The sequence below is a fragment of the Eubalaena glacialis genome, chromosome X (genome assembly GCF_028564815.1).
Source record: "Eubalaena glacialis isolate mEubGla1 chromosome X, mEubGla1.1.hap2.+ XY, whole genome shotgun sequence".
In the NCBI taxonomy this organism is placed as follows: Eukaryota; Metazoa; Chordata; class Mammalia; order Artiodactyla; family Balaenidae; genus Eubalaena; species Eubalaena glacialis.
Genome location: NC_083736.1, coordinates 66,628,290 through 66,650,910, shown reverse-complemented (window position 1 = coordinate 66,650,910; position 22,621 = coordinate 66,628,290). Strand labels below are relative to the sequence as shown.

General features: G+C 38.3%; 1 protein-coding gene across 5 annotated transcripts in view; it reads left to right on the top strand.

Annotated features, from left to right (window-relative positions):
- Positions 1-22,621, top strand: part of PHKA1 (phosphorylase kinase regulatory subunit alpha 1) — a 136,311-nt gene that overhangs the window by 43,043 nt on the left and 70,647 nt on the right. For all 5 annotated transcript variants that reach the window (XM_061178030.1, XM_061178027.1, XM_061178029.1 and 2 more), the window contains 4 exons: positions 1,700-1,795; positions 3,091-3,198; positions 4,646-4,724; positions 10,810-10,944. In XM_061178030.1, coding sequence (XP_061034013.1) covers positions 1,700-1,795; positions 3,091-3,198; positions 4,646-4,724; positions 10,810-10,944 — 418 coding nt within the window. The remainder of the gene's footprint in view (positions 1-1,699; positions 1,796-3,090; positions 3,199-4,645; positions 4,725-10,809; positions 10,945-22,621) is intronic.

The window sequence follows — 22,621 nt, the reverse complement described above, 5'->3', positions numbered from 1 at the left end:
CTGTTACATTCATACAAATTAAGTCTGGTGGTAATTGAAATGTTCAACAAGAACAAAATGTTAAATTAGAGATCATGTGTATAAAATAATATGCTGCTATTAAAATGTGTATTAAAATTTAATATCATTGTTAAAAATTTGGATTAACTGTTGTTTCATACTTCAAATATAATTTTATTTTAGTGTTCGGTTTTCTCATAATTGAAAAAAAACAGTGCCACAGCTTTATACGTGTTAAATGGTTAAGAAATATTTAAATACCACAAAGATATGGCACTTGTACCTTGAAAAACACCTGAAGTTTTCTTGTGGATATGTGCAACCATGTTCCTACCACCTCACTTGCAGGGCTCCCGTGCTCACCACCCTACATGCCAGAGGAAGAGAGGAAAAGAGAGATAACATAAGAGAAAATTAAAAAAAAGAATATCAAACAGAGAGGAAGAATAAAAAAATAGGGCAAGGAAGGAATAGAAGGGGAAATTAAATAGAAGGGAAGGCACAGAGCCATGCAGCCAAGTCGGCCATGAGAAGAGAGCAGCTCAGGAGTGGTAGGAGAGTTATCTGAAATTGGATGGAAAGTTGTAACACCACATGTGGATGGGTTGTGGTTCATGGTTCTGAGGTGTGTGCATGTGTGTATGTTGTGTATTCTTACACGGCTCAGTTCAGCTGAGTGCCTTCTCAGGTTGAAATTGTGCGTAAGCAGATGTGAAACTCATGTTATGCTCAAATTGTTCTCTAATATATCAAATGCACTGGAACAAATTTGTGTTTTCAAAACAACTATCATAGCAGAACTGACTATATATTTTTTCCACCATAAATTATAGTGGGGTTTTTTTTTGCTTTTTATTTATTACTAATCTACAGCAAATTGTTAAGCAAAAAAATGTAAACGTGATCATAATAGAAACTTAATTTGACAGGGAAAATACAGTTTTAAAAGCAATTACATGTAAAGTCAAGAAGCTCTACTCAGTGTAGTACACAGTGGGTAGAAGCATGCACGTGGAGGCAGGCTGACTTGGGCTCAAATCTGGGCTCATCCTTGCACTCGCTGTATGATCTTTCAGAAGCTCATAACCTCCTTGAGCCTTAATTTCCCTGTAAAAAGGCTTTAATTACACACACCTGGATGGTTATTAAAATTAAATGCATTCATCAGCAGAACAGGAATAAAGATGCAGACGTAGAGAATGGACTTGAGGACATGGGGAGGGGGAAGGGTAAGCTGGGATGAAGTGAGAGAGTGGCATTGACATATATACACTACCAAATGTAAACTAGATAGCTAGTGGGAGGCAGCCACATAGCACAGGGAGATCAGCTCGGTGCTTTGTGACCACCTAGAGGGTTGGGATAGGGAGGGTGGGAGGGACACGCAGGAGGGAGAGGATATGAGGATATATGTATACATATAGCTGATTCACTTTGTTATACAACAGAAACTAACACAACATTGTAAAGCAGTTATACTCCAATAAAGATGTTAAAAAAAATTAAATGCATTAAAAGTATGCAAAACTCCTAGCATAGTATCTGGCCTCCATCAGCATTTAGTAAATACTACTTCCCTTTCTTTCCTTTCACTAGGTGAATATACCCCTTTGCAATAGGACCTTCTTTGGCTACAACCCTCCCCTAGATCCCCAAAGGGAACTCTGTGAATTTTGTTCCCCTTTTCTTTTCTCTACAGGTTCAAGAATACAGAGAGGCTCTTGAAGCAGTCCTCATCAAAGGCAAAAATGGAGTTCCACTTCTGCCAGAGCTGTACAGTGTTCCTCCTGACAAGGTAAGCTGGACGGTGCCATAACATGGAGCTGGGAGAAGCGGAGCAGTACCTCAAAAGGACTGCCTTATTTGAGTCAAATAATTTTTAATCTTCTGATTTTAATGTTCTAAAGTCTTTCTTTAGGTATAGAACAATTAAAATATGATTTTATTCCTTTGAAAGTATATTTATAAAGCAGACTCAGTTATGGCACTGTTGCTGGGCAAGACGAGGGCAAGATCAAATCTTACAGAGGTAGTTTCACGGGTGTATATTTGTCCTCAAACTCATCAAGATGCATATGTTAAATATGTATGGTCTTTCTATACGTCAGCCAAACCTCAATTTAAAAAAATAAGTTGTTCAGAGATTGATTTTTTAAAAAATCAAACTTTAAGGTTGAGAATGATATGGAGATCAGTAGGCCAAACTAGAGTAATGTTCTGTGTGAACTCTCAGTATTTGATATTTTCTGCTTTGAAGCTAGTCATCTGGGATTAATTGAGTAGATCAGGCTTGGAAAATGAAGTATGTCTCCATCTTCTCAAAATGCCAGTTGAGATTACCATTGTTCCTCTTCTCCATTGCAAAAGAGCATTAGCCGGGGGAGAGATGCAATCTTCCATGCTGGTGGGGATGAGTGGACTAAGCTCCTAGCAACATCAGCAGCATAACCTGAGAGCTTGTTAGAAATGCAGATTTCAGGCCTTCCCCCACATCTACTCAGTAAGAATATGCCATTGGACAAGATCCTCAGGTGGTGTGTATCCATGTACAGTTAGAGGAGCACTGCCCTAGACTGTAGTCATAGTGCTTGACTTTTCAGGGCATTGCATATGTGACTGTTTTTATAGAGTATGAATCACAATCCAGACTCGGGCTTTTTGTTGTCTAGTATTTTAAACCTTCTATTCTTTTTTTTAATTAATTAATTTATTTATTTTTGGCTGTGTTGGGTCTTCATTGCTGCACGCAGGCTTTCTCTAGTAGTTGTGGTGAGCGGGGGCTACTCTTTGTTGCGGTGCGCAGGCTTCTCATTGCGGTGGCCTCTCTTGTGGAGCACAGGCTCTAGGAGCATGAGCTTCAGTAGTTGCGGCACACAGGCTCAGTAGTTGTGGCTCACTGGCTCTTGAGTGCAGGCTCAGTATTTGTGGCACACGGGCTTAGTTGCTCCGTGGCATGTGGGATCTTCCTGGACCAGGTCTCGAACCCATGTCCCCTGCATTGGCAGGTGGATTCTTAACCACTGCACCATTAGGGAAGCCCTAAACCTTCTATTCTTTTCCTTTATCTCTTTATCTTTTTTTTTTTTTTAGATTGATGAAGAATATCAAAATCCTCACACTGTGGACCGAGTCCCCATGGGCAAGCTGCCTCATATGTGGGGTCAGTCTCTATACATCTTAGGAAGCTTGATGGCAGAGGTAAGGGGAAACTTCAAGGCTCTTCCATTTTTCTGCTTTAGTCACCATAACAATCAGATTTGTGAGTAGCTCATTAAATCTGAAGGATATATCTTTTGCCTTTTGTATTCTGCCTTAATTACAGATTTTCCTCCAGATTCTTAAGAGTGAGAGCATGGCCAATCCTTGGCAAAAATCCTTCCCCCTGGCAACCATGTCCGTCATGCTTGCCCAGGGGTTCCTACCTTGGTACTGTACTTGAAGTTGCTCTGGGATCAGACCCTAGATAGTTCCTTTTCAAAACTCCCCCTAGTGCCTGTCTGGTGACTGCGAATGCAATTGTGCTTGGATAGTAATGACTTATAATGGATTTAAGTGCTAACTTTTCCAAGCAACATAATGTTTCATTCTTTAATTAAATAAACTGATAATTTTAGGTACCATGACAGGTGTTTGGGAGCATCATAGTTTTTTATTTGTTTGTTTGTTGATAAGGGGCCCTTTAAATGTTCCTTATATTAAACTCTGTTGAGACAGCTCTTAATGAAGCACTTGGGAATTTCTTACATTATGTCAGCTTATTTGTGACATTTTGAACCATAAGAAGGGTTCCCTTTCTCAAAGTTTTCCAGTTTTACTGACAAATCTATTTCCCCATTATAGGTTATTATATAAGGTAAGCTATAACCCAGGCTCCTAGAGGATCTAGGGTGGGACTTAGCTTTCCTTTCTGAGCCAGACTCTTGGACCTGTTTATGTATAACTGTTTACTTTCTGGCGCTGTTTTTATTTGTTTTGTTTTGTTTGTCCCAGTTTTATTGAGATGTAATTGACATATCACTATGAGTTTCAGGTGTACAGCATAAAGTTTATCTTTAGTTGACATTATTATAAATGTAGCAATAATGGGCAGAATGATTTGTTTGAAATAATCCTTACCTGGTGACTTTCTCATTCAACTAGAATAAATTAATGCTATGAAAAAATGAGGAGATGAATGGTATTCTTAAGGGCTAAGTGGGTGAGTTCATCGCATTTCATCAAAGACAGAAACTCAAGTCAAAAGATATCTGCTAAGCAGAAATCATAGCAAGCATATGAGTAAATATGAAAGCAACAGGACTAATGACTTAAATTATTGATTAGAAGCATTGTGATCTGATTGTCTAATCATGTGCATACAGAGAAAGTGGAGGTATAACTAGAAAACTTTCTGTTTATCTTTTATACCCCATCTATTTCCAAAAAAATAATTTGTGGCAGCCACTAGAAATTAACTCCAGATAAAATTAATTTGGATGTGAATTCAGGAGTTCAAACATTTTCATACAGTAAAGGTATTTGTTTCCTTTCCATACATGCCTCTCACATGTTATGGTACGGGGTTTTGGCACTGGTATGTTGTTTCTCCTCAAACATTAGCTCTTTTGGAGATATAATAATCTGTCTCTTTATGGTTTTTCTTTAGGGATTTTTAGCTCCTGGAGAAATTGATCCCCTGAATCGCAGGTTTTCTACTGTACCAAAGCCAGATGTTGTGGTTCAAGGTATGTATTCTTATTCCCAGCAGCAGAAATTTTACATTAAAGGTCTGGTTTGGGCCAGTAAATGATGACTTTATTCTTTATGATGTATTCTGTTAGGCTTCAAAATGTATAGTATAAACTTGGCTCTGTTTGGTTTCAAGATTTCTGTTAATCTTAATCATGAACAAATGCTTAACAAAGGATGTTATCTGATTCTCTTAATACTTCTTATCTCTGGAAACTCTTTTCTTTTCACCATAATGATATTATAGCCTTCTGATTATCTCTGCTTTTGTTCTGAGCGTTCCTTCTGTGCTTTTTCTGCTAGTACTTCTTTCTTCTCATATCCTCCTAATGGTTGTGTACTTAGTCTTTACTCTTGTCTTTCTGTATTTACACCCTGCATGTGTTTGCTAGGGCTGCCTCCTCCATAATAAATTTGCTTCCATGGCTCCAACTATTACCTCTTTAGAGAGTACTCCAAATCCTTATTTTTTGTTCCTAGCAATCAACTTAAATTTTGAGGCTATCTACTCTATGCAAAACACTGGGCTAAGCTGTATAAACATTTTAGGAAGTCTAGTCCCAATATATATACACAACATTTTCATCACTTATACTTCAAATGCAAAACTGACCTTTTTTTGTCTCCATCCTATTCTTTTACCTCTCCCAAGAAAAGCAAATCTTGCCACCTTCCTTAACTCTCTCAGTGACATCACTATTATGCTACTCTCCTAGGATAGAAAACTCCAGGTGATTTTTGACTCCCCAGAAACACTATCCAATGTGGGACTAGGTCCTCCTGAGAAGCTCCTCTGAAATGTCTCCATTTCAACCCCAACCTCCATTGGAGTTGATTCTATATAGAAAATAATCCTTAGTATTTTCTAAACCTTCTTATACTTGGCATCCTATGTGGTAGGATAGGATAAAGGTAGTCATAAAGGTAGTCTTTGCTTATCAATGTACAGGCATATTTCATTTTATTGTGCTTCACTTTATTGTGCTTTGCAGATATTGTGTTTTTTACAAATTGAAGGTCTGTGGCAACCTTGTGTCAAGCAAGTCTATTGGCACCATTTTTCCAAGAGCATTTGCTTACTTCGTGTCTCTGTCACGCTTTATAATTCTAGCAATACTTCAAGCTTTTTCATTATTATTATATTTGTTATAGTAATCTGTGATCAGTGATCTTTGATGTTACTACTATGACTCGTTGAAGGCTCAGATGATGGTTAGCATTTTTTAATAATAAAGTATTTTTAATTGAGGCATTTACATTGTTTTTTTGGATACAATGCTGTTGCACACTTAACAGACTAAAGTATAGTGTAAACATAACTTTTCATTTGGTTTTATTTATTTATTTTTTAATTGAGGTATAGTTAATTTACAGTGTTGTGTTAGTTTCAAATGTACAGCAAAGTGGTTCAGTTGTGTGTGTGTGTGTGTGTGTGTGTGTATATATTCTTTTTCAGATTCTTTTCCATTATAGGTTACTACAAGATATTGAGTATAGTTCCTTGTGCTATACAGTAGATCCTTGCTGTTTACCTATCAATATTTTATATATAGTAGTGTGTATATGTTAATCCCAAACTCCTAATTTATCTCCCCCCTGCCACCTTGCTATCCCTTTTGGTAACCATAAGTTTGTTTTCTATAAGCATAACTTTTATATGCACTGGGAAGCTAAAAATTTGTGTGACTCGCTTTATCGTGATACTCGCTTTACTGCAGTGGTCTGGAACCAAACCTGCAACATCTCTGAGGTATTCCTGTACATAGCGAACGTTATATAAAAGACCATTACTCTTCCCCTCCCATGAGAAAACTTGTTCTCCTTTGAGGCTTATGCCATCTGGCTATATTGGTGTCCTGGTTACTCTCATTCATTCATTAGAGACTTTGAGGCTTGGCTCATAGCCTTCCTCTTCTTCCCCAATTCCTACCATAGTGCTAGAATTCAGCATCAGAGTAAGTGCCATCTAATATTTTAGCCTCAAAATTCTTGGATATCTAGAACCCTAGTGACCCTTTCCTCTGCCTCTACTCCACTCACTTTTAGGACGAAACTTTAGAACTGTTTCACCTCAGATATTCCATTCCCAAAAGTCCCAATCACCAGTCATAACTGCATATTATTTCAGTTTTCTTCCCCCCCACCCATTACACTTGTGTCTATTTTCTCCTAGTCTACCCTTCCCTACCTTTCGGTTGGTCATCTAAATCTCTTAATTACCAGCACACCAAACTTCTGCTACACCCACCAGAAAAATCATAGCCCCAGATCGGTTTTACTCTCTATATTTTCTGATCCTATACCTGGCCTGCTAAAATCTTCTAGAAAAAAAAAATCACACAAATGAACAGAGTGGTAGCATTGTAAATCCACAGTCTCCAGCTTAACTAGGCCTACAGTGCCTCCTGTTAGTCCTTGTTCTTATTGTTAGTCAGCATTTTCATTCTCCTCAACTATTCCACACCTTCTCTGTTTTCAACCCCACTGCTTGTTTTCAGCCTCATTCTTGGCCTGCTACTTTATGCTGGATAATCTTAATGTTCTGATCTTTGTCAATTTCCCAACCCCCCACCACAGTCTTACTTATATCTTCACCCAACCTTGCCTCCTTTTCTTGAGTCTCAGAAAAGCTGTTTTTTCTCCTCTTCAGCACCAACTCTTTCTTCTGATGCTTGATCCTATCCTCTTCCCTAGCCTTCCTAGAAACCTACTTTTTCTTATCATCTTCAAACTCTTCTCTGTTGGTTCTGATTTTTAATACATTGACATGTTCATCTCCCTCTAGTTATCCTATCCTTCCTTTCTCATCCAAACTTCCACTTCTTTACATTTCATTCATTCTGCAGTCCTTTACGACTAGCTTATCATTCCTCTGAAAGTGATTTTGCTTAAGTTATTGCCAAACTTGGTAGATATTTTTCAATCCACTTCTTAGTGGATCTTTCTGTTTCATTTGTTGTTTATGTTTCTGGAAACTCTTAACTCACATGTCTTCTGTGATACCATACTCCCTTGGCTCTCCTTCAACCTAAGTTTTGTACTTTTCTGTCTCATTCTGGGCTTCCTCTTCTTCCCCTTGCCCCTTAACTGTTGGTATTCCTGGGAGTTTTGTCCGTAGCCCACTGCTCTCATTATTCAGAATATTTGTTATTGTCTCTCAGCCTCCTCCCATTCCTAACCTTTTCCCTTTTCCTGCCTCCTAACTTCTCCCCTCTCAGAAGATGACCTCACCTCCTATACCATAGAGAACATATAAACCATGAGACAAGAACCCCTCACTCCCGCCCCCAGGCTTTTCATCATCTGCCCATATCTTATATGTTGAAATTTCTCAAGGTTATATTCTAGGTCCTTTTCTCTTCTTTTCTATATATTCTCCTTGACCCATCTCATCTCTTTCTATGCTAATGCCTCCTGAATATATCACATTCACTTTAAACTCAACATGTCTAAAATCAATCAGCTGCACTCTCCTAGTTCTACATCATCTGTGCCTGCTTTTCTCCCTATTTGCCTATGTCAGTAAATGGCACACTTTTCTCTCAGTTACACAAATAAACACATGTGGAATCATTCTCGGTATCTCTTCCTCTCTCATCTCCTACATTCAGTCAGTTAACAAGTCCCAATTTCTTTACCTTCTGAATAATTCAGAAATCCATCTAGTTTATCCAGTACCACCAATGTCATGATCCTAATGTAAGTAGTCAGCATCTCTTCCTTGCATTAATGCAATAACTTTTGAAGTGGTCTCCCTGTCTTCAGTGTAGGTCCACTACAGTATATCAGCTTATTCTTTAGTCATCAACATGAATATGTTCTTTTTAAGATGGAGATCTGGATATGCTATTCCCCTGATTACAACTCTGCAGGGGCTTCCCGTTGCCAACTTTCTTAACATGGCTTACAAGGCTCTTTATGATCTGCTCCCTGACCCCGCCTTCAGTGTCATTTCTCACCACTGCCGCTTCACACTCCATGCTCCTACTGTAAAGAACTTTTTATTATTCCTAGATCTGCCTTGTTCTCTGTTGCCCTTGAGCCTTTGTCTATGCTATTTCTTTTGTCTGGAACAGCTTCTCCCTTAATTTTACCCTCACTTTTACCAGAATAACTCCTATTCAGCCCTCTAGCAAGACTCAGTGTCAATGTCATTTTCTCCAAGGATCATGTCTATCTTTGTATCCCTAGCATATGGCAGTACCTAGCACATAGGTGGTACCAAATAAGCATTTTCTACATACTTGATAAAACATAAACAAAAAGCTGAGTTGTTGGGGTTGAAAGTAGTCCTGGGACCCCAGAATGTTGTTCATTTGCCTCTCCTTTAGTCCCCTTTACTCCTGCTACCAACTGCATTACCCTCTGCAGAACCCTGAGGCTCAGGAGAATGCAATTTGGAAGTCATTACCCAAGGATAAAATACAAATTCCTTAAAGTGACACACATGCTCTCCATGATGATCTATCCCCTATTTGCCTTTCCAGATTCATTTTGTTGGTGGTTGGTGCGGTGGTTGTTTGTTTCTTTTGTGTTTTTTTTCCGCTGTGCAAGGTATTTCATGCTACAGCAATATTGAAGTGTATGTAGTCCCCACCCCATCTCTTACACACACACACACACACACACACACACACACACACACAACCACATTCTTTTCCATTTTCATGTTTTATGATCATTCTGGATCTTCTACCTAAAATGTCTTTCTCCATTCCTATTCCCTTCTTTCTCCTGGCTAACTTATTCGTTCTTTCAAATTCAGCTTAGGCATCAGGAAGCCTTTTCTGAAACTTCCCCCTGCCAACTCCAGACTAGATAGGTGTCACTCTTGGGTGATCACACAATGTTCTGTGCATATATTTATTTACTTAGCCGGTTATTTTATAATCAGTTTATGTGTGTGTCACTTTCATTACACTGTGAGCTCCTTGAGGGAGAGACTAACATATTCATCTCTAAATCCCTAGTGCCTAGCATAGTACCTTACCATTTAAGTGCTTAGTAAATGTTTATTAATGAATGAATGGATGACCACATGTGTTTCCCTGGACTTTTGTCAGCCCACTATTCTTCCTCTGTATATTTTCCCTGGATAATCTTTGTTGTTTTCAGTTAGAAGTAATCAAGATGGTGTTATGTCCAGGGGACTCTGTAATCACCATACCCTGCATATTCTGCCCCAGACCACAGCAGCACAACACCATGAGGTCCCCAAGATAGAAAATACACAAAAGATAATGGCAAAGGAATGCAGAGTAGCACTTTGTTAACTAGGCTTTTGCCCCCAAAACTCAACAAATACAATACTTGTAAGCTGGAATGAACCAAATGGCACCTTCGTTTTCTCATAAACCCAATTCAACATATCTAGCAGTACTAGAGGAGCAGGAATAGGGTGCATGTTTGCCCCTGGTGCTTAGCATTAAGCCAGCTGAGACCCCATTCAGGTTATTGGCCCCCAGACAGGTTATCAGTCCCACAGAGGGAGAATAAACAGAAGAGTCAGTGAGGTGGCCTGGACTTCTCCCTTGTGAGTATGATTACCACTTCTGAGACATGAGTGTGAGAGGAAGAAAAGGGAGCTGTCCAGGTTTGGCAGGCTCTGAGTCTAGAGAAGTCTTATCCCCATCCCCCAAAACAACTACACAGAGTTTCAAATATGGTACCTCAATTCTTTATCCTGAATTTACCTTGCCGTCTACTGTTCTCTAGCTTTGAGCAATTCGTACCATTAGGGTGTTCTTTATTATCCTCATAGTGCTGTCCCTGGTCTTTTTTTTTTCTATTTAAACATAGAATCCCAGATATAAATGAGTGTGGCATTCTCTAGAAGCACATAGGTATTTAGACAAAAAACAGAATTAAATATTCTAATCATGAAATCTTGTTTCCTTTTCCATTTAGATAATATCATTATGTACCAAGCATGATGATTGTTTCATCAAGTCTACAATAACTGTTAATCTCCTTACCTTCCTTTTGTTTTCCCTTCAAAAAAATATTGTGTGACTCGAGAGATCTTTAGGTTCCTGTTGAAATAAAATTTTCTGTTGACCTTATCTTCTTTCTTTCCTATAGTTTCCATTCTAGCTGAGACAGAAGAAATCAAGGCCATTTTGAAGGACAAGGGAATTGATGTGGAGACCATTGCTGAGGTGCACCCCATCAGAGTACAACCAGCTTGTATTCTCAGCCACATTTATTCCAGCCTAGGTAAGGAGATTGGCCAGCCTGCTAGAATCAAAGCATTATTGATACAGGCTGGTTTCCTTCCTTTTTATTTTTGTCTTGATCTTGTATTGCTTTGTTAAACTGCATCTGAAAAGGAATTTAGAGTCTCTGGAATCTAAGTTTCTAACCCTATATATCCTGAGCAGGCTTGATAATTTTCAGTGTGTTCTATGAACTCTTTGGTACAGAGGGCATGACTGTTATCAGGCAACATTGTATCTTCATTCCAAGTGTGTGCTTAACCAACTTGTTCTTCTCCCCTTTCTTGGGACCTATATTTCCATTTTGAAAAATGCTAACTTTATATACATTAATAGCCAAGGAACTTGTTTTTAGCTCTTTATACTTTGTCATGTAATGAATTAGTTGACAATATTTTAAAATTCCATTTCTTAATCTAATACTTATTTTTAATTAGTACTTATTTTTTTATTCAACTTATATATTAAATTTGGTGATAGACACATTAAACAAATTACTACAAGTTAAAAATTTATGCAAGTTACTACAAATTTCACTTTAAACAAATTACTACATTGTTAACTTTAAAAAAAAGGATGTGCAAAATTTCTAAACCACCCTTGTGGAAGGCTGAATAGTGGCCCCAAAAGATATTCAGGCCCTAATCCCTGGAACCTGTGAACATTACCATTTAAGGCAAAAGGGATTTTGTGGGTGTGATTAGGTTAAGGAGATTGAGATTGGTGGGGAGGATTATTTTGGATTATTCAGGTGGGCCCTAAGTGTAATCACAAGTCTCCTTATAAGAGATACCGAGAGGGAGATCAGACTATAGAAGTAAGAGATGTGATGACAGAAGCAAGTGATTAGAGTGATAAGGCTGTTAGCCTTATCCTCTAGAAGCTGGAAGAGTCAAGGAAGAGATTCTCCCCTGGAGCCTCCAGAAGCAACCAGCCCTGCTTGACAACTTGATTTTTATTTTACGTCATAGTAGCCATAAGGCTCATTTTGGACTTCTGATATCCAGAACTGTAAGAGTATAAGTGTATGTTGTTTTAAGCTACTAAATTTATGTTACTTTGTTATAGCACCAATGGGAAATTAATACAATCTTAAATCAAGCCACAAAGTAAATTTATAAATAAAGAATGTACCTTACATCGTAGATTGCCACTTACAAACCCTAGTTGTGTGTGTGTGTACTTTTTTTCTTCACCAAGAGTGGTCTGTTAGTAATTAAAGCCAAGCCAAATTTTGTCCAGCTCAAAACCAGCCTCCATCCCTTTTTAGTAACACCTACTCCGAACACTCAATTTCTGTGGCAGTTACGTAGATCTAAATTGAGATGGAATCAACCAAGGAGGGAAGGACCAACAGTCAGAGCTGACTGTTCTTTTTTTTTTTAACATCTTTATTGGAGTATAATTGCTTTACAATGGTGTGTTAGTTTCTGCTTTATAACAAAGTGAATCAGTTATACATATACATATGTTCCCATATCTCTTCCCTCTTGCATCTCTCTCCCTCCCACCCTCCCTATCCCACCCCTCTAGGTGGTCACAAACCACCGAGCTGATCTCCCTGTGCTATGCGGCTGCTTCCCACTAGCTATCTATTTTACGTTTGGTAGTGTATATATGTCCATGCCACTCTCTCACTTTGTCACAGCTTACCCTTCCCCCTCCCCATATCCTCAAGTCCATTCTCTAGTAGGTCTGTGTCTTTATTCCCATCTTGCCGCTAGGTTCTTCATGACCTTTTTTTTTTTCTTCCTTAGATTCCATATATATGTGTTAGCATACTGTATTTGTTTTTCTCTTTCTGACTTACTTCACTCTGTATGACAGACTCTAACTCCATCCACCTCACTACAATAACTCAATTTCGTTTCTTTTTATGGCTGAGTAATATTCCATTGTATATATGTGCCACATCTTCTTTATCCATTCATCCGATGATGGACACTTAGGTTGCTTCCATGTCCTGGCTATTGTAAATAGAGCTGCGATGAACATTTTGGTACATGACTTTTTGAATTACGGTTTTCTCAGGGTATATGCCCAGTAGTGGGATTGCTGGGTCGTATGGTAGTTCTATTTTTAGTTTTTTAAGGAACCTCCATACTGTTCTCCATAGTGGCTGTATCAATTTACATTCCCACCAACAGCGCAAGAGGGTTCCCTTTTCTCCACACCCTCTCCAGCATTTATTGTTTGTAGATTTTTTTGATGATGGCCATTCTGACCGGTGTGAGATGATATCTCATTGTAGTTTTGATTTCCATTTCTCTAATGATTAATGATGTTGAGCATTCTTTCATGTGTTTGTTGGCAATCTGTATATCTTCTTTGGAGAAGTGTCTATTTAGGTCTTCTGCCCATTTTTGGATTGGGTTGTTTGTTTTTTTGTTATTGAGCTGCATGAGCTGCTTGTAAATTTTGGAGATTAATCCTTTGTCAGTTCCTTCATTTGCAAATATTTTCTCCCATTCTGAGGGTTGTCTTTTGGTCTTGTTTATGGTTTCCTTTGCTGTGCAAAAGCTTTTAAGTTTCATTAGGTCCCATTTGTTTATTTTTGTTTTTATTTCCATTGCTCTAGGAGCTGGGTCAAAAAGGATCTTGCTGTGATTTATGTCATAGAGTGTTCTGCCTATGCTTTCCTCTAAGAGTTTGATAGTGTCTGGCCTTACATTTAGGTCTTTAATCCATTTGGAGTTTATTTTTGTGTATGGTGTTAGGGAGTGTTCTAATTTCATTCTTTTACATGTACCTGTCCAGTTTTCCCAGCACCACTTATTGAAGAGGCTGTCTTTTCTCCACTGTATATGCTTGCCTCCTGTTTGCAGATGACATGATTCGATACATAGAGAATCCCAAAGATGCTCCCAGAAAACTACTAGAGCTAATCAATGAATTTGGTAAAGTAGCAGGATACAAAATTAATGCACAGAAATCTCTTGCATTCCTATACACTAATGATGACAAATCTGAAAGTGAAATTAAGAAAATACTCCCATTTACCACTGCAACAAAAAGAATAAAATATCTAGGAATAAACCTACCTAAGGAGACAAAAGACCTGTATGCAGAAAAGTATAAGACACTGATGAAAGACATTAAAGATGATACAAATAGATGGAGAGATATACCATGTTCTTGGATTCGAAGAATCTACATTGTGAAAATGACTCTACTACCCAAAGCAATCTACAGATTCAATGCAATCCCTATCAAACTACCACTGGCATTTTTCACAGAACTAGAACAAAAAATCTCACAATTTGTATGGAAACACAAAAGACCCCGAATAGCCAAAGCAATCTTGAGAATGAAAAATGGAGCTGGAGGAATCAGGCTCCCAGACTTCAGACTATACTACAAAGCTACAGTAATCAAGACAGTATGGTACTGGCACAAAAACAGAAATATAGATCAATGGAACAGGATAGAAAGCCCAGAGATAAACCCACGCACATATGGTCACCTTATCTTTGATAAAGGAGGCAAGCATATACTGACTCTTCTTTCTCTTCCCTAGCACCCACATTTTATGCCAGCAGGACCTGAACTCCCAGAGCTATTAACATTGCATGTGGCTTTAGGAATATATGGATTTCCCCCACTCTTCCATTCTAGCTATAATGTAGAAAATCCCTTTTCTTTTTAATTTAAGTGCAAAGTTGGAAGTTCCTAAAGAAATTTTACCAGAAAAATGGAAAACTAAAATATAAACACATAGAAATTATCAAGTTTATTGAATATAGGTCTCAGGTCCTAATAAATAAAACCTAGCCACAAATTAGCTTGAATAGTACAAATTACTGAACCCCTGGTTCCCTCCACTGACTCAACCCTATTTCTGGTAAATGCCAAGTCAAGACTCTGAAACTTCTGAGATTAATTTGGGTTGATGCTTTACTAGGTGGGATGGGGTACCTCAGTCCTTTCAAGAACCTCCTTCCTGGGTTTTTTTAAATCTCCTTGGCTATTCCCTCTAGCCTCAGACTATAATGTACTCCTAGTCTCCAGATACCAGTCCCCGAGCACTAAATCTCTTGAAATAAGGAAGGTGTTTCTCTATCTAGCCCAAATCTTACTCCATGAATATTAGTTGATCTTGTAGTCACTATCTTCTTTGCCCTTCTGAGAAGTCTCTGTGGTTTGGGGTTTGTGCAAGTCCTATTGATGCCTTTGATGTGATTCTCTCTGGCTCTCACTTAAAAGTTGATACCTTTTACCCTTTTCTTCTTCACATCCATTGTTCTAAACTCAGCGTAATCTTACTAGGATATAGGTAACTTCCAAGCTCTGGGACTTCATTCCTGGAATGTACCTGCATCACATCAGATCTCTCCAACAAACAGAAGCAAACTCCTTACTGACTACTTTTTCAAAGTCTACACTTTGTTTTGGGCCTCTTACTAAGTTATTATTTCCTAGCCAGAGAAAATAAGGACTGCTAGGTCTTCCGGACTTCAGTTTAATGAATGCACAAACATTTCAGGGACTCAAGTAACAAGTTATATTTATTTTCCAAATGTGCTCCTTCATTCGCTTCATTCATTCATTTTTTCATAAGGCTCTATTGCTTACTTTTATGTACCAGGCACTAGGCGTGATGCTGTGAGAGACATAGACATATAACCAAATAATTATAGTACAATCTTATAAATGCTATAACAATGGCATTATGTACAAAGTACAGGAGAAAGAGAATAGATTTGTCTGGGAAGGTCAAGAAAGGCATGTTTTGATGATTTATAAAATGAGTGACTCTTCATAATTCTATTGCAATAATTTCACAATAGCAAAAATGCTTTTTTTAAAATTAATTAATTTATTTTTGGCTGCGTTGGGTCTTCGTTGCTGTGTGCAGGCTTTCTCTAGTTGTGGCGAGCAGGGGCTACTCTTCGTTGCGGTGCGTGGGCTTCTCATTGTGGTGGCTTCTCTTGTTGCAGAGCACAGGCTCTAGGCACCTGGGCTTCAGTAGTTGTGGCACGCAGGCTCAGTAGTTGTGGCTCGTGGACTCTAGAGCTCAGGTTCAGTAGTTGTGGCGCCTGGGCTTAGTTGCTCCGTGGCATGTGGGATCTTCCCGGACCAGGGCTCGAGCCCATGTCCCCTGCATTGGCAGGCGGATTCTTAACCACTGCACCACCAGGGAAGCCCCAAAGTTGCTTTAAGGATATATTGAATGACAGCTGTAATTCCACCAAGGAAAACAGGCTATTTCTTCACCAAGTATGTTCATTTATATATGTTCCCAGAAGTGGGATTCTGTGCCTCACCTCAAACACTCAGTATTTCAGTTCCATAATATTTTTTTTTAATTTTTAAATATTATGTTGTTAATCAACTTTGGGAACATAAGAACTTTATAGGAGAGTGCTGTCAAAAACATGGTAGAGTGAAAAGGTACCTTTGTCTCTCCCCTTGAATCTACAACCAGTAAAACATCCACAACACAACGAAGGTGCCTTTGCCCAACACAACAGGATGCCAGAGAATTCCACACATCTGTACATCTAAAGGTGGGTGAACTGGAACACATAGAGGAGGCAGAACCAAGGGAACAGTGGAGTCGGTACCTGCAATCCCAGCCCTCTGACTGTGGCAGCTGAGCCCACAGCTTCAGAAAACCCAATAGCAGCAGGGGAAGCAGCACGCATGACTCTGCCTGCCAACACAGGTAACTTGGCAGCAGCAACAGTGGGGCCTGGGACCCCATCCCTCCAGTCACTGAGGAACCCACAACCCCAGACTCTGGCCCCCCTATTTGCATTGGCAGAGCCCCCAAACCTGAGAGCACCAGACACAGTGGAGGCATCTGTGCAACCCCAGCTTCCCCTCCCACACTGTTCCCCTCCCCCCACAGCAGAGCCTGTGTCTCAGGGGATCTCCCACAAAAGAAAAGAGCCCACCATCCTGGTAATGACAGCAGCTCTGGCAGAAGCAATGCAGCAATAAGCCTAGAGGCATAAGAAGCAACAGCAAAAGCACAGAGCCACACCTGTTACACATATGGTGGAGGCTGGAAAGTGCCAACTCTCAAATATAACCAGAGGTAGCTCAGGTGAGCGAAACCAAAAACTTGTGTGATGGCGCCACCTACTGGAAAGCAAAAGAAAGGATTGTAACTCTTAACCGGTCATTTAACTTCAAATGTGCCAGCAGAGGAACAATTCATCAAGCAATATGAAGAATCACAGTAACACTATATCACAAAAAGAAAATGGCAATTCTCCAGAAGCCAAACTTAAAGTCATGGAATATTGAGATCTAACTGAAAGAGCCATCATATAGAGCCATCAAAAGAGCCATTATGAAGAAACTCAATGAAATACAAGAAAACTCAGAAGGGCAGTGTAATGCGCTCAGGAATAAAATTAATGAACAGAAAGAATACTTTACCAAAAAGATTGAAACTCTAAAAAAGAACCAAACAGAAATTCTGGAGATGAGGAACACAATAAACAAGATGAAAATGCATTAGAAAGGATTGGAAACAAAGCAGACAATATGGAAGAGAGCATTAGTGAGCTCAAAGATAGAAACCTAGAAATGATACAAGTAGAAGAGGAAAGAGAAGTAAGACATACATAAAAAGAGGAAATCCTATGAGAGCTACACATCTCTTTTAGGAAAGGCAGCATTGGGATAATAGGTATCCCAGAAGGAGAAGAGAGGAAGAAGAGCAGAGAGATTATTTAAAGAAACGATAGCTGAGATCTTCCCAAACTTGGGGAAGAAACTGGACAATCAAGTCTATGAAGCAATGAGAACAGCTAATTAAACTCATTGTAAATAGACCTTTTCCAAGACACATTAAAATTGTCAAAAGTTAATGACAAAGAGGGGACTTCCCTAGCGGTGCAGTAGTGAAGACTCTGTGCTCTCAATGCAGGGGGCCTGGGTTTGATCCCTGGTTAGGGGACTAGATCCCACATGCATGCCGCAACTAAGAGTTCACATGCTGCAACTAAGGAGGCATTGAGCAACAACTAAAGAGCCCTCCTGCTGCAACTAAGGAGCCTATGTGCTGCAACTAAGGAGCCCATGTGCTGCAGCTAAGGAGCCCACATGCTGCAACTAAGGAGCCCGCCTGCTGCAACTAAGACCCAGCACAACCAAATAAATACAATTTTTTTTTTAAAAAAAGTTAATGACAAAGAATTTTAAAGGCAGCCGGGGAAAAAAGGATGGTACCCTACAAAGGAACCCCCATTAGGCTATCAGCAGATTTCTCAGCAGAAACCCTAACAACCAGGAGAGAGTGAAATGACATTTTCAAAATACTGAAAGAAAAAACTGTCACCCCGGAATACTCTATCTAGCAAAATTATCATTCAGATATGAAGGAGAAATAAAGTCTTTCCCAGACAAAAGCTGAGGGAATTCATCAACACTAGACCTGCCTTACAAGAGATATTGAAAAGAGCTCTTCTACCAGAAACAAAATAGCAAAAATACACAAAACTTTAAGCAGGGTGATAAATAGAATCAGAAAACTGCAGCTCTTTATCAGAATAGATTTTTAAACACTATTATAAAGGTTAAAGGGGAAAAAAGAAAGCAGAAAAATAATTATAGCTATCTTATTTTGGTAACAAACCTACAACCATAAAAAGGGATAATTTGAGACAACAAAAACACTAAAAGGGGAGGAGGAAAAGGATGGAATTCACATAGGTGAGTGAACATAAGATGCTATCAGCAGAAAAAGGACTATTTTATCTATGAGAAATTTTATACAAACCTCAGGGTAACCACAAAAATAAACATAAAATAGAGACACACACACACAAAGAAGAAACTGAGAAAAATATCACAGAAAACCATCAAACCAAAATGGCAGACAGAAGCAAAAGGAAAAAGAAACAGTGGAGATATAGAGCTACCAGAAAACAAAAGATAAAATGGCAGTATTAAGTCCTCATCTATCAATAATCAGCCTAAATATAAATAAATTGAATTCACCAAAGGACACACAGTGGCTGGATGGATTAAAAAACAAGACCCAACTATTTGCTGCCTCTAGAAGACACATCTCAACTCTAAAGACAAACATAGGCCAAAGGGAAGGGATGTAAAATGATATTCCAAGCAAATAGCAGCCAAATTAAGGCAGGTGTAGCCATATTCATATCAGATGAAATAAAGCCAAAAAAGGTAACAAGAAATAAAAATGGACAGTATATAATGATAAAAGGGACAGTTCATCAAAAGACATAACAGTGATTAGTATATACGCACCTAACATAGGAGCACCAAAATATATAAAACAATTATTAACAGGCCTAAAGGGAGAAATTGACAGCAACACAATAATAGTAGGGGACTTTAACACCCCACTTACATCAGTGGTTAGATCATCCAGACAGGAAGTCAACAAGGAAACAACAGTCTTAAATGAAACTTTTGACCAGATGGATTTGATAGATTTGTACAGAACATTCCTTCCAAATGCAGCAGAATACACATATGTTCTCAAGTGTACATGAAACTTTCTCAAGGATAGACCATATTTTGGGACACAAAACAAGTCTCAATAAATTTAAGAAGATTGAAATCACATCAAGCATCTTTTCTGATGACAATGGAATGAAACTACAAATCAACTACAAGAAGAAAACTGGAAAAATCACAGATATGTGCAGAATGAACAACATCCTACTGAACAACTATTGGGGCAACGAAGAAATCAAAAATTACTTGAAGACAAATGAAAATGAAAATACGACATACCAAAATCTATGGGATGCAGCAAAAGCTGGGAGGGAAGTTTATAGCAATACAGGCCTACCTCAAGAAACAAGAAAACCGAGCAGCACCAGAAACCAGAGCCCAGGCTCCAGGACCAAATGTTGGCCTGGGCCAGGAGCTGGACCCCCACAGACTCATAGGACCCTCAAAGAGCTGCTGCTGCCAGGGGAGTCACTGGAACTCAGATGTCCCATCCTAGTGTTACCTGGCCAGCTCTGAGGTGGGGCCTGACACAGTGGAAACCCCATCCCCTGCCCGCAGGTAGAGAAGAATTTTTTTAAAAGAAGAAACAAAACTCTCAGATAAACAGTCTAACCTTACACCTAAAGGAACTAGAAAAAGAAAAACAAACAAAACCCAAGTTCATTGAAGGGAGGAAATAATAAAGATCAGAGTTGAAATAAATGAAATAGAGGCTAAAAAGGCAATAGGAAAGATCAATGAAACTAAGAGCTGTCTTTAAAAAGTTAAACAAAATCAACAAACCATTAGCTAGACTCACTAAGAAAAAAAGAGAGAAGGCCCTGATAAACAAATCAGAAGTGAAAGAGGATAAATAACAATGGATACCACAGAAGTACAAAGAATTATAAGAGAATATTATAAATAGCCATACACCAACAAATTGGACAACCTAGAAGAAATGAACAAATTCTTAGAATTATACAACCTTCCAAGATCAAATCATGAAGAAATAGAAAACTTGAGTAGACCAAGTACTATTACAGAGATTGAAACAGTAATCAAAAAAAGCTCCCCCAAAACAAAAGTCCAGGACCAGACAGCTTCACAGGTGAATTCTACCAAACATTCAAAGAAGATTTTATATCTATCCTTCTCAAACTATTCCCAAAAAATTGAAGGGAACACTTCCTAACTCATTTTACAAGGCCAACATCACTCTGATGTCAAAACCAGACAAAGACAACACAAAAAAAGATAATTACAGACCAGTATTTCTGTTAAACATAGATGCAAAAATCCCCAACAAAATATTAGCAAACCAAATTCAACATCTAAAGCAAACCAAATTCAACATCTAAAGGGTCATACACCATCCATGATCAAGTAGGATTTATTCCAGGGATGCAAGGATGGTTCACCATCTGTAGATCAATCAATGTGATACACCATATTAACAAAATGAAGGATTAAAAACCATATTATCATCTCAATAGATGCAGAAAAAGCATTTGACAGAATTTAACCCTCATTCATGATAAAAACTCAATAAAGTGGGTATACCCGGAACATACCTCAACAAAATAAAGGTCATATATGACAAACCCACAGCTAACATCATACTCAGTGGTGAAAAATTGAAAGCTGTCTCTCTAAGATCAGCAACAAGACAAGGATGCCCACTCTTGCCACTCCTATTCAACATAGTATTAGAAGTCCTAGCCTGAGCAGTTAGGCAAGAAAAAGAAATAAAAGGCATCCAAATTGTAAAGGAAGAAGTAAAACTGTCACTATTTGCAGATGACATGATTTTATATATAGAGAACCCTAAAGACTCCACCAAAAAACTATTAGAAATAATAAATGAATACAGTAAAATTTCAGGATACAAAATCAAAATGTAAATATCTGTTACATTCCTATATGCTAACTATGAGCTAGCAGAAAGAGAAATTAAGAAACTAGGAATATGCTCAACATTGTTAATCATCAGAGAAATGCAAATTAAAACCACAGTGAGATATCACCTCACACCTGTCAGAATGGCTATCAAAAAGAACACAAATAACAAATGTTGGAGAAAAGGGAACCCTTGTACACTGTTGGTGGGAATGTAAATTGGTGCAGCCATGTGGAAAACAATATGGAGGTTTCTCAAAAAACTAAAAATAGAACTACCATATGACCCAGCAATTCCACTCCTGGCTATATATCTGAAAAAAATGAGAATACTAATTTGAAAACATGCGTGCACCCCAATGTTCACATTCAGAGCAGAAGTATTTACAGTAACCAAGATATGGAAGCAACCTAAGTGTCCATCAACAGATGAATGAATAAAGAAGATGTATACACACAATGAAATACTACTCAGCCATATGAAAGAATGAAATTTTGCCATTTGCAACAACATGGATGGACTTGGAGGGTGTTGTGCTAAGTGAAATAAGTCAGACAGAGAAAGACAAATACTGTATGATACTACTTATATGAGGAATCTAAAAATACAACAAACTAGTGAGTATAACAAAAAAGAAACAGACTCACAGATATAGAGAACAAACTAGTGGTCAGCAGTAGGGAGAGGGAAGGGGAAAGGGGCACGACAGGGGTAGGGGATTCAGAAGTACAAACTACTATGTATTAAATAAATATGCTACAAGGATATATTGTACAGCACAGCGAATATAGCCAATATTTTATAATAACTATAAATGGAGTATAATCTTTAAAAATTGTGAATCACTATGTTGTACACCTGAAACATAATATTGTACATCAACTATACCTCAATAAAAATTTTGAAACACGATTTCTGGTGTATTGATAATTATTAAAATAATCCACTAAAATCTAAATACTGTACTCTGCTAACTTGATATCTACAATCATCCCTTTAAAAAATACATGAGCAAGATATTCAACAACAACAACAAAATGACAATATCTAGGAATTAACCAAGGAGGTAAAAGACCTATACAGTGAAAACTCTAAGACATTGTTGAAAGAAATTGAAGAAGAAACAAATAAATGGAAAGATATTCCATGCTCATGGATTGGAATAATTAACATTGTCAAAATGTCCTTATTAAGCAATCTACAGATTCAATGTAATCCTTATCAAAATCCCAAGGACATTTTTCACAGAAATAGAAGAAAAAATTCTTAAATTTATATGGAACCACAAAAGGCCCCAAATAGCCAAAGTAATCCTGAGAAAAAAAAGCAAAGCTGGAAGTATCACACTCCCTGATTT